We start from the raw sequence: 23,926 nt of genomic DNA on the forward strand, positions 1-23,926 counted from the left end.
TTTTTTTATTGTATCCATTTTTGATAAATGTTTGGTTGATGATTTTGTATTCTTGGTTTAGAGCCTGTTCATTTGAACAAATAGTTAGGGCTCTGTGTTTAAGGGTACTTATGACACCTAATTTTTGTGTATGTATTGGCTTGTGTGTGTAGGTTTGCGGTAAACTGAGAAGGAGAGACAGCCAGAGGGAAGACGTGTGACAAGTGTGTCTAGGAAAGGAAGAGAGTCGTTTTTTTCCATTTCAGTGGTGAATTGGATACGTTTGTGTTGTTTGTTTAGGTGGCTAAGGAATGTATTTAGAGCTTCGCGGCCGTGGGGCCAAATGGTGAAAATATTGTCGACATATCTGAGCCAAATTTTGGGCTTTAGACATGCTGTCTCTAAAGCACGTTGCTCAAAGTCTTCCATATAAAAGTTAGCTATTGGGGGAGAAAGTGGTGAGCCCATGGCTGTACCTTCTTTTTGAAGGTAAAAATTGTTTTGCCATACGAAATATCCGGAGCGGAGTACGTGGGCAAAAAGGGCCGTGATGTCATGTGGAAATATGTTCTGTAGGAGCAAGATCATGTCATTGATTGGGACATTGGTGATTATGTCAAAGCTGACTAATAAATCTTGGTCGGTGAGTGTAATGTTTTTGATTTTACTGATGAAATGTTGTGTATTTTTTATGTAGGAAGGGGACTGACCTACCAATTCCTTGAGTGTGGCAGCTAATTTTTTTGCTAAGTGATAATTTGGGCTGTCAATTCTTTCAAAGATTGGGCAAAGTGGTGTACCAGATTTGTGTATTTTTGGCAGGCCATAAATTCTGGGCGCACGGGCATACTGAGATATTAATTTTTTTGTCGTTTCTTCGGGCCATGTGTGGACGGATTTGATTAATTCAGTTGTTTTCTTTTTGTTACGTTTTGTGGGGTTGTAGTTAACCTTTTGGTAGGTGTTATGGTCTGATATTAACTGGTTCATTTTTTCAATGTATGTCGTACGGTCTAACAGGACAGTGGAATTGCCTTTATCGGCTTTCGTTATTATAATAGATTTTCGCTAGATTTTCGGTTTTGTTTATGTTGGTGTTTAGTTTTTTGTTAGAATTTAGTATACACGATGTTTCCATTCGTATTTTATCAGCCAGAATGGTGGGGAGGGATCTTAAACCTCTCTCGATATGATACACGATATCAAGCTTGTTTACTGAGCTCGGAGCAATGGCGTAGTTCAAACCTTTCTTTAGCAGCGAGAGTTCACCTTTGGTGAGGATGTGGTTTGATAGGTTGATAACTGAGCATTGATCCGATGGTGGTTGGTGGCTCCTAACATTGTTTGTGGGTGATTGGTTGCTCCTTATGAAGTCGGTTTGTGGTTGGCTGTTCCTTTCATAATGGCGTCTTGATGTGTCTTGTGCTTTTCTGTTGTTGTAGGGCTTGAAATTTCATTATTAGTTTTTCTTTATTTTTCAGTAGTGAGTGCTTGGCCGAGTCTTCAGTGATCCTATCTAGAATCTCCCAAATTTCTGGAATAATGTAGTCAAATAATTCAAATTTCAGTTGCAGAACTTTGGTTTGGGTGGATGCTAGATTTTTACGTGCCTCGTGGATTTGTTCTCATAACAAGGCTTTTTCCAACCGGGCATAAATACGGAGCGCTTTGGCTGATTTAAACTTCTTCTTTAGTTTAATGCAGTTTGGAATTATGTTGCTGTCTCTACATCGTTTCGAAAAGGCTAGTCGATTCGTTAACAAAGAAACGTATCTTCAGCTTACCGTAGCGGCTGCACTGCTTGTGGGTCACATCTCCATGGATTATGATGATTCTTTCTTTTAGGGTTACACCGTGAAGCTCTAAATACATTCCTTAGCCACCTAAACAAACAACACAAACGTATCCGATTCACCATTGAAATGGAAAAAAACGACTCTCTTCCTTTCCTAGACACACTTGTCACATCTTCCCTCTGGCTGTCTCTCCTTCTCAGTTTACCGCAAACCTACACACACAAGCCAATACATACACAAAAATTCTTACCACCACCCAACACAAAAATTAGGTGTCATAAGCACCCTTAAACACAGAGCCCTAACTATTTGTTCAAATGAACAGGTTCTAAACCAAGAATACAAAATCATCAACCAAACATTTATCAAAAATGGATACAATAAAAAAACTATTCACAAGATCCTCCATAAAGATACCAGTAAGAACAAAAAAGATTTCAAGAATGCTATTGCCATTCCTTATGCTAGAGGCATTTCTGAAAAAATAGACAGAACACTTCGCAAATACAACATTAAAACCACCTTTAAACCCCCAAATAAGCTAAGACACCTACTCAGTTCCTCTAAAGATCCTCTTCCACCTAGCACACCCAGGGGTATACAAAATACACTTCACATGTAACATACCATACCATTTATATATTATAAATGGTATAATATATATTATACCATTTATAAACAGGGCGAACTATCCCAATCAGACAAGACGAACACAAACGACACATTAAATACCTCCACTTCAGTAAAACAGGCCTTTCTGACCATGCACTCCAAACATACCATAGAATTGACTGGAAAAATACCAAGTCCCTACACCGCACCAAAACCTGGTTTGAGAGAAAATTTAAAGAGTCTTGTGAAATGCTCAAACACAACCCACATCTCAACAAAAATGATGGCCTCACCATTTCAAGAATGTGGAGGACCCATCTACAACCTGTATAACATCCTAAACTAGCATTAGAAAAATTCCCACTACAAGAAGACAACCTGGTGACCTGGTGAAGTGTTTAGAACATTCAATAGCAACTGAAATAAATCATTTTGTAACTATCCAGAATATTAATACTTGAGGACTCTAACAGTTTATTGTAGTTGCAATTATCTATTTATAATATATATATATATATATATATATTTTTTTTTTTTTATAATTTTATTTCTTTATTTTTGTTTTCTTTTCTATCACTAGAGGTCAGGCTAGAAAAAAGATTTATTAACTACGTAGATTTAGTTTACTGGTATAGAAAGCATGAGCATGTAGCTTGGCTCTGTATACAGTTGTATTCTTCCGATGATGACCTCGATATAGAGGTCGAAACATCAAGTTTTATTTTATTTGTAATTAATAAAATAATCTGTTCAACACGTGTGTTTTTGAGTCTCTAAATCTACAAATATGAATGTTAATGACATGTCTGGAAAAAAGAAAAAAAAAAACTTTTTTGATATATTTCACTAGAATTTTTGTTACAGATTTTCAGGGGGTCAGATCTAGATATAAAATATTGCTGTTGTGGAATATTTTAGTATGTTTTCTTAGAAAGGAAAAATACAATAAAAGTTGGTCGTAGGAATCAAGATAAGTTTTATTTTATGAAATATTTTTGAAGAATTTTATACATTTAAGTGAAAATTTATTTATTTAGTGATACTGTGACTAATTGCATATTGATTATAGAGGGTATTAGTAAATTTTGTGTATAACAGTTAATGGAGGCAATAATATTGGTAAGAGCTATGTCAACCAGACACATGGCAAGAAAATAGGGTGTTGAGTGATGTGGATTTTACCAAGATGCTTCATCATCTACAGTGTAATATGTATGTGTATATGAATGTGGCAGATGTGTTTGTTGAGAGATTAAACAAGAGAAGTGAGAGATCATGAGGATCTGTAAAAAGCATGATATATTAATGGATTGTAGTATTTAAATGAAAGTCTGGAATCAGAAGTGAAGAATACCAGATGAAAGGCAAAATGCAGTGGTGGTGGTGTAAGATTAAGAATGATAGCCAGAAGAGTGAGGTGAGCATGAGAATATGAGTGTGGAGAATGTGATTGGGAATACAGAAATGATTTGAAAAAAAGAAAAACTGAGCATAATTACAGAAGCGGATGTGTGCTTGACTGATGAGGAAAGCTGGCATGACTGTGGGAATGGAAGAAAATCTGATCGATGGAGTAGTACTGGGAATGATTGCTAAAATGCAAAAACTGAAGAATAAAATTATTAAGATAAGGAACGAGATGAGGCGTGTACGGAATGAAATTAGCTGTGTGGTGGATCCAAATGGAAGAGTGTAAAAGAATAAATGAAAAATAGTCAAAAAAAGGAGCAAATGACTCAAGAATAGCCTCCAGATTCTGTTATAAAAGGTGTAGTGAATGAGGGGGTGCACAAGTCTGTTTTCCAGGAGGGAGAATGAACAGGTTAATTCAGGCATTGTATATGAGAAGTAAACATGCAAGGGAATTAGTGATTGTAGTTGGAACATATGGTTTGGTTGGGTATAGAGAGAATGTGAGGATGGATATCAGGAGGTTATTGAGGTGAATGAAAGACAACAGTGTGGTAGGAAGAGTAGTTTTGTGTTGCCCAAGTGTGACAGTAATGAATTGTGGCAGAAAGTGAAGATCTTGAATGGAATGTTAGTGGAAATGCGTGAAGAGAAAGGAGTGCAGTTTGCAAATGTGTGTGGAATGAATTTGAAGGATGATGGAGCTGTATAAGAGCAATGGCTTGCATCTGAATGGTTTTGGAGTGAGTCATTTGGAAAGGTTACTGCTGGAAGGAAGTATAATGAATGATGCAAACAAGGTATCAGTGGAAGTCAGATGATGTAAATGATCAGAAGAATGGACCAGGTGTGACTGATGTAGTCGTGAATGAAGAGGAGAATGTGAGAACAGGAATGCAAGTTGGACAGGGAAACAGGATGAGCCAAGCAAGGTCAGAGAGAAATGGTGTAAAGAGAGTAGATTCTGAATGCAGTAATGAATGCATGTTTGGAATATTCACATAGGAATGGTGACTATTTGACAAACACATACACAAAGTGAGCAGGCAGGAGCTAGTGAGAAGTCGCAGATGCTGGGCAGCATAAATAGGACAGTTATAAACCAAGACATGAATTGTTATGCTTATTTATGAATGCCAGGAGTATCAAAAATAAGGGAAATGAAATTCTTGCATTTATTGAGTTTATGTGCCAAAAATTGTTGGACTAAGTGAAACATGGTTGGATGAGAATGATATCTTGATGGGAATAGAAATGGAGAGATATGATGTTTTTGATGAAAATAGGAAAGGCAAAAGGGGGAGGAGTGCTGCTGATGATAGCAGGGGAATTATATCTGCGAACAGTTGAGATACAAGGGAACAAAAGTTGTAGTGGTTTTGAAACAGTATGGCATGAAGTGGAGGTTGATAGAATGAGATATTTTTGGAATATTGCTAGAGGCCAGGGAATATGGAGGGTGGCAACAAAGAAATGTATAAGCAACTTGGCTTAGTGAGCAAGCAGAGAATGACCATTATGGGTGATTTCAATCATGGCATTATTGATTAGAATGCAGAGGAGAATGAATGCCTCAAGTTCTTAAGGGACAACAATCTTAGTCAGTATATAACGGAGGGCACACAAGGGTTAAGTCTTAGATCTGATTATATCATCAGAGGATGTGATTGAGAATGGAGTATCTAATCTTCCCCAGTTGTCAAGAGTGACGATAAAGTGATCAATTGGGTTGTAGCTAGTTATGTGAGAACTTCTATAAAGAAAGAATATATGTGGAACTACAAAACTTGTGGTTATGAAAAGTTTAGGAAACAACTGGACTTATAGCATGGAAAGTGTAGTTGAGTGGGAAGAAGACATGCTTGTGGGCATTGATCAAGAATTATTTAACAGCAGTATGTCTTTGTGTATTCGAAACGTGAAAAGACTAAACAAGGTAGGAGTAAAATGAATGAATGAATGAAGAGATTAAGTATGAAATTTGGAAGAAGGTACTGTGGAGGCAACACATGATGAATGTTGGTAATGATCACTTGCACGAAAAAGTACAATGAGTAGGTCAGGAAGTTGACTGACTTAGTAAAGACTGCAAAAGTGCAGTATGAGAAGAAATTAGCCAGTTATTGTCATGAAATTATACTACATGAAAAGTTACATCATTACTAACTTCCTATCAACAATTTTCCTCCAGATTAGACTGTTATCTGCCAATGTTCCAATACTATACCAGATTTTATATTTCTGTCTTTCAAGGCACTTTTCATTATCAATCTGCCTACATCTTGATCTTCCTCTGGGACCTTTTCCTGCCATCCTGACAAAGAACACTTTAACTAAGTTTTCCTCTCCCATTCTATTTAAGTGACCATATCACCTGAGATTAGTTCAGATACCACATTCCTGAATGCCAACAATTTCAAGTTATTTTTAATATGATACTGCCATTGATGCCATCTGTTCATTTGTCTATGATCAAGAGTTTTATCTAACCCAGCTCTCAGATTCATAAGTTAAAATTTGTTTAAACACCATCTTGTATACAGCTAGTTTAGTGTTTTGAGCTTTAAATAGCTGTAATGTTTTACTTGTTCTATAGGTTCTTCATTCAGGATGCAGTGATGTTTTCAATGTTTCTACCTATTTTCATTCTTTTTGTCTTTTTAATGCTGATTATCATGTCAAATTTATTACAGCAGTTATTCAGTTTGGTCAGGGAATTCTGCAGACTTGTCCTGAATTTATTTAGGAGTATAACAACATCTGCATAAAGTAAAGAGCTGAGATTAGCATCTCCAATTTTGATATGTCAGGTTTAGTACTGCTTTCCTTCATAATGTGAAGTAAGTAATGATGAATAACAGTGGAGATAATATCACCCTTGTTGCACACCTGATTTTACATCAGATCTGTATTTTCTTCAATTCTAACTATTGACTTGACAACTTAATGGAAAATGTGAATGGAAAATTCTACAGAGTATCATTTTCCATTCACCCCATTTAATTGTAGTGTTTTTGAAAAGTTTTTCTCTGGATACCTTGTCATATGCCTTTTCCAGATCTACAAAACTTAGTACAGATCCTTGTACTGAGTGTTCCCCAGTACAAGTATTTTTCTACTGAGGAACAGAGAAATTCCTTTGTAATTCCTACATTCAACTTTATTCCCTTTTTTATAGATTGGTACTATGAGCACTCAATTTCAATCATCTGGAATCTGACCCTCTGACCAGGCCTTATGTGTGCAGCGACTGTAAAACTTTTATACCTCCATATTTTAGTATTTCTGGTTGAATATCATCTACTTCAGTTGCCTTTCCACATTTCAGGTTTGTGATAGCTTTTCCTACTTTAAGTGCAGATATATATTCCAGATGGCATTCCTGTTGAGTGTTTTCTACCACTATGCTGTCACTGCTTGTTTCATTTAGTAATAATCTTTCAAACTAATTACTCCATACATCAAGAAGATCTTTATCCTCAGTTTTCATGTCCCCTTATCATCTCCCATTCCTTTTTTACTGTACTCTTTCCTAGATTTCTGAGCTTTTCAATAGCCTCCAGAATATTTTACCACCTTCCTGATATTTATTTTCTATGTTCTTACCAAAGTCTTCCCCATGACTTGTTTAGCTAATTTTACACAGTGCTTTGCTTTCTTACATTTCACTCTGTCTTCCTTAAGAACATAAGCTGGCTTACTTGCCAGAAACTTCTGATATGCTTTCTTCTTTTCCATGACCATTTCTTTAACTTCCTGAGTCCACAATTAGCCAATCAATCCCTATCCCAATGGATTTAACAGGCCTTTAAGGCCCACAACTTTCCAAGCATGCTTGGATTTCGTAACCAAAATACGAGGATAGAATGGTCACTCCTATGCCTCGAAGTATTCTTGGCTGTATCCCTGTGTGTTCATGGGGCTGGTTTGCCTGCTTGCGGGATGAAAAACCCTGCTGTCCACATCCAAGACTGGCTAACTTGGCTATGGCTGAGGAAGATCCTTCAGCTCCTCACGCCTCTGACGGGAATCGAACCTAGGACACTCCTTCCCCAGGCATATGGTTGCGAAGTGCAAAGCAATTAGCCAATCAAGCTAAAAAAAGTCCTAGTGAGTTCTTTTGATATCTGACAAGTAGCAGAAAAAATGACTTTGGGGGTGATGGTGCTAGTTCATGATACTTGCAGATTGGTAACCAATGCAGAGGATATACTTGAAATATTCAATGATCAGTTTTTCAGTGTATTGCATCCCTGTGACATCATGAGAAGCTGGAATATAGACAATATGGTAGTGGCAGAACTGATGGTGAATGAGTGTAAACCATATGAGAATTAAGTCAACTCGATAAGGCAATAGGACTTGACAATATATCGGTATGTATAATGCTCTATGGAATTAATGGAACCTTTGATGCATCTATCTAATGTAAGTTGTGCAGCAGGGTAAGTCCCAAAGGAATGGAAGGTGGGAAAAATTGTTCTGCTTCAGAAAGTGGGAAGGAGATAATACCGAGGCTATAAATTATTATTATTATTTTACTGGCCCCTTCATGGAGTTCAAAGACTCATTGCTAGAGACCCGAACTATCCACACAATCTATCATACCTCTTGTTGAACTCATTAACAGACACAGCACTAATAACTAATTCTATCAACCCATTGCATATATTTCACAACTCTACAAGTGAAAAATCTAGTCCTTTTCCCTACCAACCACACTTTTACTCAACATCCAAAGATTACCTCTGATTGATTATTTATCCTATTCATTATTTTTGCTTGAGAGATTAGATTCTAACATGGTCATTCTCACATTCACTCATCTCATGGGTGCCTTGACACAAACTCTCCTGCTTCTAGCCTAATTGTTTAAGTTTTTCCAAATTTGTGGTTCTGCATGCTCGGTGAACAAAGCTCTCTCTAGACACCTAACACCAAAACCATTTAGATGCAGTCCATCAGCATTATACACATCCTTCTTTCCTTCAAACATAGACCACTGATCTCCAAATCCTACATCATTCCTTCTGCATAACCTATCTATTGATTCATTTGCTGCTACATGTTCTTCTTCACTTTGTTACTTCTTCTAATAACTCCTTTACATTCTCCTTCATAGAATACTTCTCTCCTCTCAAATAATTTTTTCCATTTGGGGTGTGATTGTGAACAGATCTGAAGTTTAAGAGGTGCATATTGTGAAGACAATCAGTTCTCTCACTTTACCCTTTGGCATCCAAATGGTGTGACTAATATTGTGAATTTTTGCACCAGGGGAAACATGATTTTATTACTCTTTCATTAAGTACTCCCCTGATCACCGAATCTCTATAGATACTTTTCTGCTTATCTTTTTTTTTTTTTTCCATTTGTTTGCTTGGTCTTTATTATTACTCAGGATCACCTGCTTCTTTCTCTTCTCAGTCCTGCTAATCTCTTGCCACTTCTGCAATTTTTCAGTTTTGTACTTTGTCATGTGAAGAATAATATGCAAGGTTGCTATTTTTTTATTTATGTCCATTTCTTTCTCCTCTATTTCCACAGCCATACATTCGACATTTTCCATCCTACCATTGATATTGTCCAGTTAGCTAACATTTGTTCCATTCTTGTTACTCAATGGGCACTTACTTTTGAAACATTTAATACATACTCTCTCTCTCTCTCTAGTTTCAATTTCCTTTCATACATCCTTTAATTTTCACAACATATGCATCTCACTCGCACTGCACTGCACAGAATTCCACAAATTAAAATCACCCGACAACATGGTCTTTGCATGGTCTGTTCTACCATGCATTGATGCCATATCAGCAATTAGGTTAAGGTGTTAGAGAAGTTGGTGAGATTGAGATTCAGAAATTAGTTGATAATAGCACTCTTCTTTATGATGATCAACATTTTTTGTTAGGGGGGAGGATGTCATATTTTAGCAGTCTGCTTACATATTACATCAAGGTGACAAGTTCACTCAATAAAGGTGATGCTTATACAGTGGTGTATTTGGATTTTTTGAAGATCTTTGATAGACCTCCAAATTACAAGCTAGTAGCTAAATTGAAAACAGATGGGTTAGATAACATGCTAGTGAGTTGGATAACTAATTGGTTGTTGGATAGGCATCAGAATCCTGCTGATGCCTATCCAACATGGAGGAGTGTTATCCCAAAAGAGGAAGGGCAGTAGTGGAGTGCCATAGGTATCTGTTTTGAGACCATTATTGTTTAACTTGTATATTAATGACATTGGCACCAGCTTAACTAGAGATGTGCAGCTGCTTGCTGATGATGTAAAGTTGAGAAGAACTGTGAGAAGTAGAGCAGATGTTGTATTGATGCAAGAGGATCTTAGTAGAATATGTGAGTGGAGCTATCAGTTTAATGTTGTGAAGTGCAAGGTCTTGAAATTTGGTAGGCATGGTTGGGATGTAGAGTATACAGTTAATGGAGAATTGAAGGAGGTGGAAGAGAGGAGAGACCTGGAAGTGATGATCGACAGCAACTTGAAGTTTAGGAGTCACGTTGCTAAAATTGTGAGAACATCACAGCAGATTGTGGCAATAATGAGAAGGACATTGAAGCATGTGGAAACAATGAGTTATGGGTTCCTTGTATAAGGCTTTGATCAGGCCTTATGGACTACTGGACTACTGTGTGCAGAGGGATGTATTGAAGAGGTTCCAGAGAAGGTTTACTAAGTCTCTGTCAGGTCAGATAGAAGGAGTGATTGGGGGAAAGCGACTTAGTCTTGTGAATAGAAGAAGATGGGGCTATGATGGAAAGATTTTTCATAGGATAGAGGGAGTTGAGGGCAGGACAGGTGGCCATCCCTGGATGCTGTAGAAGGAGAGTGTGAGCAAGGGAGTTAGAAGCAGATTTTTTTTGCATGGAGAGTGAAATGCATTGCATGAGAGTGTAGTGAGCGCAGAAACTGTTGATGAACGAGTTTAAGACATAGTGCAATGATATTGTGGTATGAGAGAATATAGTCTTCACACAATTAGTCCTTTGATTCCTTGGAGTTCAGATATTAATAATAATTGATTTATAAGAAAGCTCCAGGTGATGAAATCTGTGCTCTCTTTACATTACTTGCCTGTGTTATCAAGAAAGTTTTGCACTTTCCAGAAATGTTAGTAATTGGTCTTTAATTTATTGTTATCTTTCTAAAGATTATCTTACAATTGGTAATGCATAATGCCATACTTTTGCAGATTAATGGCATGGTAAATGAAACTATTTCAAAAAATTATATGTAAATGACTGTTGGATCCACTAGAACCAGTCCTATATTTGATAATATTATTTGTAATTGTAGAATTAAGATTACTTTATTAATTTTCCAAATTAGAAAGAATGACCATAATAAATCACATTGTAATACATATCTTCATATGTATTACAAATTGATTATCATTGGCATGAAATACTTTTGTTTGTTCAGTTTTTAATATGGAAAAGATTTTCAAGAATTTTGTTGCATACATTGTTACTGAAAGTTTTTTTTTTTTTTTTTTTTTAAATTCAGTTTGACAATGTGAAAAGAGTATACAAAGCTGTTGAAGATACGACGGGTCCTTTAGTTGCAAATATTCAGGCACATTTTCTTTTACCAGAAAATTTAGCAAGGTAAATTTTGTAAATTATATTTACAAGGTAAATATATAATTTAGTTTCTATAAATAAATTTTCTAATACCTTTTCGCTCTCCTTACCAGGAAGTAGTTGGCACTTTCTTTGCACTAACATTTTTGAGATGAATATACAGCAGAACTTCTTTCACCTTATGTTCCTAATACCAGTAGCATCATTAAGCAGGAGTTATAGACAGTGTTATAAAGAATATAAAGAAAAGGTGATCAGCATGCACATGAGCAGTACAAGGCACAGGCAAGAAGGGTGAGCTGTATGGTAAGAAAGGCTAAAGCCATAATAAATTTAGTTTAATCCTTTATCCAAGTGTGAGCAAACAAAGTTTGTGCCTGAAAATATCTTCAGGACTGGGGTAAGGTAGTACAATACTGGGTAACTCGTAGCAAAGGTGGAGCAAGATACCATCACTCCTATCCCAGTATCTCCCATAATGCAAAACACATCTCCTTGTGGATATGTATAATGTTATGCATTAAGGGAAGGGCCACTAGAAGAGATAGAAGAGCAAATTATAGGCAAATTAACATCTCAGGAGTGGTAGTTAAGGTATTGGAGAAATTGGTGAAAGACAGAATTCAGGAGTCGGTGAATAGGAATACTCTGTAAGGGATAACATGATTTTATGAAGAGTAATTTATGTACTCTCTTTATAATGAAATGATAATGAGGTCAGATAAAAGAAATGTCTGCTCAGTGATACTGCTAGACTTTACAAAAATTCTTGACAGGATTTCATATAGAACTCAGTTCCATAAATTGGAGCAAATAGTCACCTAGTAGTCAACCACTAGTCATCTAGTGGTTGACCACAGGGCTCCGTACTTGTCCTGTATTGTTTAATTTGTATATCAGTGATACAGGAAATGATTTAACAGAAATATTCAGTTGTTTGCTGATGATGCTAAACTGGGAAGAGCAGTGGCATGAAGGTGATGTACAGACCCTGAAGGAAAGACTTAGACTTAGCAGTATTGGCAAAGATAAATGGTTGCCAGTTTCGTGTGGCCAGGTGTAAGGTGAAGCACTTTGGGAATATGTGTACTATATTGATGGGGCCACGGATTTTGGGTGTGATTGTGAATAGAGAGTTGAAGTTTAAGAGGGGCATATTGCAAAGATAGCCAAAAAGCACATCATATTGCTTGGTTGTTGAAGAATACACTAACAAGCAGGAGTAGAGAAGTTATTGTTCTCCTATATATGACTTTATTAAGGCCACATCTTGAGTACTGTGTGCAGATCTAGACAACCAGATTCCATGGGGATGAAGTAGAAAGAATCCAGAGGTGAGTGACAAAGATTGTATCAGGTCTATGGAATGCTCCCTATGAGAATAGATTATTATTATTACACCCTCCATGGAGTTGGCACAGTCATCATGGAAGGTTCATTCAACTAACTTATCATATGCAATCTTAAAATCCTTAACACTCCTTGCATTAACAACACATTCTGGTAATGCATTCCATTCACTGACAGTTCTCCATGTAAAAAAAATCTACTCATCACATCCCTCTTTACCACACATTTATATAACTTCCAGGGATGACCTCTGATTCTCCCCCCCCCCTCTCACCTTCTACTCTTTTTATAATCCTCTCTGGATTAATATGAACAAAATCCTCTCACTAACTTAAATGTCTCTATCATATCACCTCTTTTCCTCCTATCCACTAAACTCTGTAATCCACATCTCTTCAACCTCTCTCTGTAGCCAGCATGCCAAAGTCCTGACATTGTCTTAATCACTTGCCTCTGGACCTAGCCTAATGTCTCCACATCGCATTGAAAACCAGGTGACCAGATTTGAATACAATAGTTCAAGGGTGGTCTGACCAGTGCTTTATACAGTGGCACAACCACTTCCTTATCCCTACATGTTAGAGTATTTCTTATAATAGTAGCACTAAGATGTGCATCCACTCTCATCTAGTCTCACTTCCTGTAGTATGGCACCATTGATATAGTACACAGCCTTATATTTCTGCTCTTCAAAATGCAACACCATGCACTTATTGATATTAAAATTACAACCTCACTCCTTTGTCCAAGTAAAAAGTTTTTTCAAACCTTCCTGAAGGGAGTTAATGTCAGCAGTGTTACTTATAATTCTCTCCAACTTTGCATCATCAGCAAATAACTGAAGATCCCCAGTCAGTCCACATGATATATTGTTTACAAGCAAGTTAAATAGCAGAAGCTCAAGAGCAGAACCCCCGGGGAATGCCACTGGTTACCCTTCTTTTTTGAGAACACTGCTACATCATACACATCCTGCTGGTATCATTCAGAGAGCAAATCTCTGATTCCATCTAACCAATATACTATCTATTCCCATCCTCTGCAGCATGTACACCAACTTATCATGTGGTAATCTATTCAACTCTTTTACAGAGTCTAAGAATATCTCTGTATATGATTCTCCTTAACTAACACACTCGTCACCTTATCACAAAATGCAAGTAAATTACTAAAACAGGACCTACCCTTTACAAATCCATGCTGACCATCATAAAGAATGCTATGTCCATCAAGCCAGTTCTGTATTTTATTTCTTACCAATCTCTCCAACACCCTGACCACAACTGCAGTTATATAGACTAGCCTATAGTTGGAGACTTCTATAGTTTCTATAAATTTCACTTGTCTTAGAACCATGCTTGTGGAGTGATACTATTTTGCCTTCTTTCCACTCCTTAGGAAACCCATCCACTGCAAGACTTTTATAAAATAACCAGATCAAGGGTAAGCCAACTGTAGTGCACATTCTTTAAGAATACGTGGCGATATGTCATCCATTCCCACAGCCTTATTAACATCTGACCCAACCAACATCTGATACCCCTTTTGTTTTGGGTAAGGAATAGAATGCAGGATTGGGTTGATGGACAGTCCCCTAATATTTGCCTCTCTTCTATATATTGCATGGCATCATTTACATCAGTATGATATACACCAATAAAGTGCTCGTTCAATAATTTCACTATATCCTTTGCAGCTGTTATTCTGCTGCCATGCATATCCACCAGTGTTAACCTGCTCTGATTATTCTTTCTCTTGCTTGCCATATAATGGAAAAATTCCTTTGAGTTAACCTTGCCCTGACCAGTCAATCTTTTCTTATACTGCACATTTTCTTTGTTTACCATGCTCATTAACTTCCTAGCCTGCACTTTATACTCTTCATGGATCCAATCACCACCAACTGTCTTGTAGGTCTTCCTCTGTAACATTTTCTTTTCCAGCACAGCTTGCTTGATTTCACTGTTCATCCATTTCGCTCTTACTATATTTACTCGCTTAACTTTTGATATGGTTATACATTGCTTTTGTCAGATACTGCCTTATGATTTTTCCATGTATTGTTAACATCTTTTATGTTTTGCTCATCTACCCACTGTTGGTCCTTTTCAATTCACTGTTGTCATATCTGGGAAACACACCATGACTTTCCAAACAACACTATAGTTCTTTACCTGCTGCAATGACTTCCTTAAGTCTCTGTTAACATTTGTTTTCTCCCCAACCAAGCCATTTGTGCCCATTACTACCACTAATTTTGATGCCTGGTCTTTCCTTTTCTCGATGGTCTGTGGGCTTCAAAAAGCAGCTGATGGGCAAAAAAGAAGACACGTGATAGAACCATGTAAGTTATGAAAGTGATTTTATGGGATTGACACTGAAGACTTCTTTATCAATACATGGCAGGAAGAGAGAAAAAAGAGAGTTCACCCATGGAATTGGGTGAGTTTGGTTAACAAGGGTGTTGATTTTTTGCTTGGATGGTGAATGAATGGAATGAGTTGCCAGAGGTAATTGTGAGTACTTCGTCATTGAAGAATAATGGCTAGTGTGTCAATAACAGATCTCCTTTACCAGTCAACATTACCAGTCTGTGAAAAAAAAAAAAAAAATGTAGGAATACTCCTACAAATTGATGATATTTGTGGGTGGGGGTATGTTTTTTTCTTCTGTCAGTTGCATCATTAGTAAGTTACTCCCTTAACTCTGAATAGTCATCATCATCATCATCAAATTCCTGCCATGTACCCGCAAGAGGTGTATAGGATATGATAGTACTACATGAAAATTACATCATTACTAACTTCCAATTTACAATTTTTCTCCATATCAGTCTGTTACTTCTCAAGACCCCAACATTATCAGATCTTATATTTCTATCGTCTAAGGCACTTTGTACCGCATCAATCCACCTATATCTTGGTCTTCCTCTGGGTCGTTTTGCTGCCAACCTGGCAGAGAATACTTGTTTTGCTAATCTTTCTTCGCCCATTCTGTTTAAGTGACCATACCACCTGAGATTAGCTCTGCTAACACATTCATGGATGCTGACAATGTCAAGTTCTTTCCTAATATCCTAATTTTTAATATGATATTGCCATTGATGCCATCTGTTCACGCCTCTAATCTTTCTCAGGACTCTCATATCTGCAGTCTCTAGTCTTTGGTCAAGTGTTTTACTTCTGACCCTGCTCTCAGATCCATAAGTTAAAACTGGTTTGAACACTGTCTTGTATACAGCTAATTTAGTGTTCCGACTAATTTCTCTCTTATTCCATATGAATTTATTCAATTGACTTCCCACCATACCAGCTTTGCTGATTCTGTTGTCTATTTCTATGTTAAATTTACCATCTTCAGTAAAAATCGTGCCTAAGTAGTTGAAATGTTTTACTTGTTCCACAGGTTCTCCATTCACAACACAGTTGATATTTTCAATGATTCTACCTATTTTCATTGTCTTTGCCTTTTTATTGCTGACCTTCATAACATAACTATTACAACAGTTATTCAATTTAGTCAGAGAATCTTGCAGACTTGTAGCTGATTTATTTAGAAGTATAACATCATCCGCATAAAGCAAAGAGCTGACATTAAAATCTCCAATTTTGATATCATGTTTAATACCACTTTCCTTCATAATGTGATCCATATAGATAATGAATAACAGAGGAGATAATGTACATCCTTTTCTCACACCAGATTTAACATTAAACCATCTTCCTTTGCCTCCTTCAATTCTAACTGCTGACTTACAACTCAAATAAAGACTAAGTATTGCTTGATATAATGTCCCATTGACACCATATAACTGTAGCGTATTGAATAGCTTCTCTCTTGGCACCTTGTCATATGCCTTTTCCAAATCGACAAAACTTAAATACAGATCTTTGTTATATTCCCATGATTTCTCCACTATTTGTCATAAAGTGAAGATCTGATTCTGATAGCCTCTATTTGGCCTGAATCCAGGTTGTTCTTCACCCAGCTTTTCTTCCACAATTCTTCTCAATCGTTTCTCAAGTATACTTGCATAGATCTTCCCAGGAACACTTAGTAGGGAAATAACTTTGTAATTCTCACATTCAGTTTTTTTCCCTTTTTTATATATGGGTACTATGAGAGCTCTACTCCAATCATCTGGAATTCGTCCCTCTGTTCAGGCTTTCTGAACTATGCAGTGCAACCACTGTAAGACTTTTATACCACCATACTTCAGCATTTCTGGTCGAATATCATCTACTCCTGCTGCCTTTCCACATTTTAAGCCTTTGATGGCTTTTTCTACTTCAGGTATGGATATGTATTGCTGACTGCATGCCTGGTCAGTGTTTTTTACCACTGTGCTGTCATCACTGCTTGTTTCATTTAGCAGTTTTTCAAAGTAATTACTCCTTACTTCGAGGATATCTTTTTCTCCCGTTTTCATGTCACCTTTATCATCTCTAACTCCTTTTACAGCACTCTTTCCTCCATTCCTAAGCTTCTTCAACAACCTCCAGAATATTTTGCCACCTTCTTGATATTTATTTTCTATATTCTTGCCAAAGTCCTCCCATGACTTTTGTTTAGCTAGTTTGACACAGTGTTTAGCATTCTTGGATATGTCTCTGTATTCTCTAAGAGCACAAGCTGACTTATTTGACAGGAACTTTTGATATGCTTTCTTCTTTTCCTTCACTGCCTCTTTAACTTCCTGTGTCCATCATGGAGTTCTAATTTTTCTGTCCTTGCAGATAACTTCACCACATGCCTCTCTAGCTGAATCAATCAGGGCTTTCTTCAAGACTTGCCACTGAATCTCCAAGGTTTGATTCCTGTCCTCAAACTCTTTCATTTTTCTTCAATAATCTTTGTGTATTTTAGTCTACAGTTGACATCTGAGTGCTGCTCAACTTTTATTCGCCTTTAATCTTTCTTACATATTATTCTTTTCAATATGAAATTCAATTTTATCCTGTTCAAGACTGAATAGTGATCACTTCCAATTTCAAATCCTCTGTACACTCTGGTGTCCTGCACCATGGAGAAAACATCACTATCAACAATAACATAGTCAATGAGACTTTTCTTATTCCTTGCCTCTTCTCTCCATGTGAATTTGTGCACATTTTTATATTAAATCATGGTGTTAGTAATAACCAGTCCATGTCCTGAACAGAAATCCAACAGATATTTGCCATTATTATTAGCTTTGCTCTTTTCTAGTATTTTTATTAGCCTAGTATTTTGTGTTGAATACTATGGCTACTCCTTCTTTTCCTTGATTGTCATTGCCTGAATATAACATATTGTATTTATTGTTCAGAAAGATCTCACCAGTTTTTGTCTTTTTTGTTTCAGTTACACCTATTATGTCGATCTGATACTTATCTAATTCCTCAGCTATCTCCATTTCTTTGCCATTCAGGCTTCTTATGTTGATAGTACCGATCTTTACTCTGGTGATGTTGAGTTGGGGTGTGTTTTCAGATTTGTTCCAGTAGCTGACTTTTTGCTGTTCGCCCTGGTTCCCTGGCGAAAACAATGGGGGCCTTGTTTAACCGGGTGATGCCCCAGCTGGCATGAAATTTTGTCATGTTGTACCATAATTTTTTATTTTGGTTTAACCAATAAGAATACAATTTGGTCAGCTAAATCCCAAATTGCCAGCCCATCCTCGTTTGTTTAGTATCTAAGTGGATACCCAACAGGGTGCACCACGAGAAGGTGAGGATTAAACATTAGGTCAGAAGCCCTGGTCAGTTCTCCTCATTCCTTTAAAGGCTATGTGGAGGTCTCCTCTCAGTTATACAGCTTTGACCCTTAAGCACCCCACTCTGTATAGTTTAACTCTTAATTTCAAAAGAAAAATAAATCACCCAGTTCTAAACTCCAAAATCAACATGCACATAGCTTCATATTGCAGGATATCCCTTATTTAACTTTACTTCTTTATCATAACATTTCATTCATTAAGAGTCCGTGCAGTTAGCCTAGTGGCTATGCACTTCGCAACCATATGCCTGGGGAAGGAGTGTCCTGAGTTCGATTCCCGTCGCCGACGTGAGGAGCTTAAGGATCTTCCTCAGCCATAGCCAAGTTAGCCAGTCTTGGGCATGGACAGCAGGGTTTTTCATCCCGCAAGCAGGCAAACCGGCCCCCGTGAACACACGGATCTACAACCATAAATATTTAACCCCCCCCCCCCATGAGGGTGCTCAACTCACCCCAATAGGGACAGGGGAGAAAAGGGAGGAAACTCCATATGAATAAATAAATAAATAAAAATTCATAAAGAGATTGAGTCTTCAGACACTTTATAACCAAATGAAAAAGCTTTAATTTATAAAAAATAAATGTAGAAATATATATAAATAAAAAATATATATATATACCATAAAATCAATACAATTTAACTTCACAAGCACCAGTCTTGGATCGTAACATGAAAAACATTTTAAAGTACTCAGCTTCTTTTCAGTCACATAATTTAACAGTTATTATCCTTTATGGATAACACTTAAGTCTGTTCCCTAATACAGAACTTTCATTCCTTCTTGAGTACAGGAATGAAAGCTAACAAAAAACTGGTTTCTGTATGACAGTAACATCCTGATTTACACTTGTGCATAGACCTACACTTTTTACCGTTTAGGCATTCGGAACCGAAATTCTATGGAATAGGTTGGTTACTCCTTATTCCTGGAGGTATCCTATGTCTGTACAAGCGTGTGCTCACAGGGCCAGTTTGCCTGCTTGTGGGAGGAAAAATCCCAGATAAACTGGGGAGAAAACCCTGCAGTCCATGCCCAAGACCAGCTAACTTGGCTTTGTCTGAAAAGATCCTTTAGCTCCTCATTTTAGCATGAGAATCGAACACGGGACACTCCTTCCCCAGGCATATGGTTGCAGAGTGCATAACCACTCAGCTAACCATGCAGAATTGACAGTAACATATGTCAGCTAAATTCTTCCTGCATCCTAAAATCATAGAAAACTAAAGAAAAACTTATCTTGGCTACATCCAAAACACTTCAGTAACTTTACTTTCTATATGATACTAACAACAATCTCCATGGAATAACTTTCTACAACCATATCATCCTTTTAGAATAAATTGACTTTATATACAGAAGTCTCATTGAAGAAATAACTAAAACAATATCAACAACTTTAATAGTCTAAGACAGAATCATAAGAAACCATGCTGGGAACATTTCTATATGAACTAGAGAGTAATAAAATTCATTTTATAACCGAATAAATCCTGTATGGATTAATGATTGTAATAAACTTAATTTATCTCTTTTTTAAAAGATATCCTCTTTCAGTCCTTCATTTCTAACTCTGCTTCTAATTTCTGTTTTAATTTTTCATTTATTGAAGACAGCGAAACTCCACAATTCTCCACCTACTGTGTTCTCTTTTCTTCATTCCCAACTGCTCTCAAATGATTGAACCCTTAACGATGTTCATTAACAGTACTTTCACTCCTGCACATGTTTGGAAATACAGTAGAGACTTCTGCTTCAGTCCATCATGTTCGTTGTTGTGCTGAGCTTGAAAAACGATGATTAAATTCTTTTCATAGTGCACAAAAGTTACTTAACTCCAACTTTGTAATGAAAACAGTGGAAATTCTAATGTTCTTCATTACACAGTCTTTTATGCACTGAAGTAAGTTTACTTAATTATTTCCTTTTTTACTAAATAGTTTAAGGAAATTACAACGTAAACTAGGATATACATTAAAATAAATTTTAATACACTTCCAATATTTCGGCAACATCACGTTGCCATTTTCACAGGAACTTAAGAACAAGACACGTGCATGCAGCCACAACAAACAGTAAATGAGGAAGAAGCAGGAAGCTATTCTTTCTCCTAAAGTCCTGATGGTGCCCCTAGCGGGCAGTGTTGGTATTCTTGGGTGACTACATCCGGTTACACAGATACAGCCACTCTGGTCTTGCAGACCATGCGCTGGATACCCGCCATAGAATACGGTGGAAGAAAGCCACGATAATACACCGTAGTAAATACAAATATGAAAGGATTTTCATGGAATCGGCCTCAGCCCTAAGAAACAATCCAAATCTCGACAAATTTGGTTGCATGAGACTGCCCCAAATTTGGGGAACCTACATCAGAAGACCTTCAGCCCAATCGCCCAAGAATACTAACATTGCCCACTAGGGGGCACCATCAGGACTTTAGGAGAAAGAATAGCTTTCTGCTTCTTCCTCATTTACTGTTTGTTGTGCCTGCGTGCACGTGTCTTGTTCTTAAGTTCCTGTGAAAATGGCAACGTGACGTTGCCGAAATATTGGAAGTGTATTAAATTTTATTTTAATGTATATCCTAGTTTACGTTGTAATTTCCTTAAACTATTTAGTAAAAATGCATAACCAATGTCTAAGCCTTTCCACGAGAATTATGATAATCCATGGAGATGATATCGCATGTAAAGCACGCCATTATGATAAAATGAAGTTAAAGCTATCAAGACAATTGAATCGTCTCGCCTTCCTAAAGCGCTGCCCGGATAACCAGGTAATTCCTAACTGTGTCAAATTTAAGCACCGCTTCTCTTCACAAAAGGCTCTTCGTATTTATAACTGTGCCAGCCAAGCTTTGCTGAGGGAACAAATCGCTACGACTCGCCGTTTCCTCCAGGCACTCGAAGATGCCTTTCAAGCACCTTAAGCCACGAAATTTGGTCTATTTTATACGACATCTCGTGCACTGCAGTGGAGAAAGAATTTAAAAAAATATGAGATCGACACATAAAAAAATTTGAAAATTTAAAAAAGAACTCGATCTCGAAGCCACAACTTCCTACTGAAACGGTAGTCAACCTTTCGTCATTTAGTGTGAAACCTGAAGCATTCGACACCCCTCTCACGTGACCACAACTTCGCCATTGCGCCCAGAAGAATACCTGCTGAAGATATTATGATATGAATTGAACTCAGGATACAACACCTTCCAAACCACGTCGCCAACGATACTAGACTGGGTGTGGCTTGTGTTCTAACCAAAGCTAAACCACCAAAAGCTAACATGCCCAGTAAGGAAATTAAATCTCTATTAGAATTAAAGAAAAACAAGGAAATAATAATCAGCAAAGCTGATAAAGGGAATGGCACAGTATTGCTTAACCAAAAGGATTACACAGGTGAGCTGAAAGCTCTATCGTTAGATCAGGCTACTTACTTCCCTATCGAGTACAATCCCACCAACTCACAAATTAGAAAACTCCACAGACTCCTTAAGAAGGTCACTTCTTGGCCTGTGGAAATCACTCACAAATTTAAACCATTTAACTCCATACCCCCCCCCCCCCCCCCGTATTTATGGACTCCCAAAAATAGATAAGGAAAATGTGTCATTACGTCCTATAGTGGATAGCATTGATTCTCCCACATACAAACTAACTAAACATTTGGCCAAAGCTTTCACACACTATACTGGCAACACACCTTCACACATAAAAACCTCAGCCCACTTCAAAGCCAGCATAGAAAACCTTACACTCAAACATACTGATAATGGTCAGTTTTGATGTCTCCTCCTTATTCACAAATGTTCCACTTAAAGAATCCTTAGAGCTAATCCAAGCTAAATTTCCTGCCGATATCACAACCCTATTTCAGTTCACAATGAACTCAGGCTATTTTGTTTGGCAAAGAAAATTCTACAAACAAATAGAGGAGACAGCCATGGGTTCTCCACTCTCCCCCACCCTTGGCCAACTTTTATATGGAGACTTTTGAAGAGAAGGCCTTAAACTCTTCCCCACAAAAACCAACCATTTGGTTTCGCTGTGTTGATGATGTGTTTGCTATTTGTCCACATGGCTCCAATGCACTCCTTCCTAACACACTTAAACAACCAACACCCCAGAATCAAATTCACCCTAGAAAAGGTGAAAACCAACAGCCTCCCTTTCTTAGACACACTACTAGTCACCCACCAGCCTGATGGAACTCTGGTTTTCTCAGTTTATAGAAAACCCACCCATACAGGCAGATACATTCACCAACAATCCCACCACCCCGCCTCGCAACAGTATGGAGTCATTACGAGACTACACAACAGGGCTAAACTTATCTGTTCATATGACAATGCCCTAACCACAGAACTAAACCACATTCTCAACACTTTTTAGCCAATGGCTACCCCCCCTCACAACAAGGATTACTCTAAATCCATCACCATACCCTATATCCGAGGCACCTCGGAAAAAATTACAAATCCTAAAAAAACATGACAACTTCTTGTTACAGACCATATAAAAAACTGGCATCCCTTATCCGCTCTACTAAAGACCAACCTCTTCCCCCCCTCTCCTTCTAGACCTACCTGGTGTATACCAAGCTGTAAGCTGTCCTACTTTGGCCAAACAGGCAGGACAGCTGATATCAGAATTTCAGAACACAAGGACTACATCCCGTTTCACCAATACAGCCACTCTAGTCTTGCAGACCATGCGCTGGATATCTGCCATTGAATACGGTGGAAGAAAGCCACAATAATACGCCGTAGTAAATACAAATACGAAAGGCTTTTCATGGAATCGGCCTCAGCCCTAAGAAACAATCCAAACCTCAACAAATTTGGGAAACCTACATCAGAAGACCTTCAGCCCAGTCGCCCAAGAATACCAACATTGCCTGCTAGGGGGCACCATCAGGACTTTAGGAGAAAGAATAGCTTCCTGCTTCTTCCTCGTTTACTGTTTGTTGTGGCTGTGTGCACGTGTCTTGTTCTTAAGTTCCTGTGAAAATGGCAACGTGACGTTGCCAAAATATTGGAAGTGTATTAAAATTTATTTTAATGTATATCTTAGTTTACGTTGTAATTTCCTTAAACTATTTAGTAAAAATGCATAAGCAACGTCTAAGCCTTTCCACGAGAATTAATTATTTCCTGTAACCTGAATTGCAGCTTACTTCTCTCGTAATTGACAAAACAACAATTTATTATTAGTGGAAGTAGCATTATTATTCGTCGTCATCGTCATCTGAGCAATTCAGGTATAGGCTTTTTATGTCCTGTTCCTGCTCTGCAGATGAAGTTGATCTTTCCACCTTGATCTTGGACATCCGTGGTCTCTTCTTCCTGTAGGTTTATATTTATATGCTAATTTGGGAATCCTATTGTTATTCATCCTTTCTATGTGGTGCA

The 23,926-nt window shown here is 37.5% G+C and overlaps 1 protein-coding gene across 1 annotated transcript in view; it reads left to right on the forward strand.

The window, feature by feature from the left end:
- The window catches only part of Fibp (acidic fibroblast growth factor intracellular-binding protein), a 177,463-nt gene that overhangs the window by 85,579 nt on the left and 67,958 nt on the right, over nt 1-23,926 (forward strand). Inside the window, exon 4 of the mRNA XM_090398908.1 lies at nt 11,328-11,428. Within this exon, the coding sequence (XP_090255034.1) occupies nt 11,328-11,428 (101 nt within the window). The remainder of the gene's footprint in view (nt 1-11,327; nt 11,429-23,926) is intronic.

The sequence above is a fragment of the Typopeltis vanoorti genome, chromosome 10 (genome assembly GCF_054136105.1).
Source record: "Typopeltis vanoorti isolate ZY-2024b chromosome 10, IOZ_Tvanoo_1.0, whole genome shotgun sequence".
Lineage (NCBI taxonomy): Eukaryota > Metazoa > Arthropoda > Arachnida > Uropygi > Thelyphonidae > Typopeltis > Typopeltis vanoorti.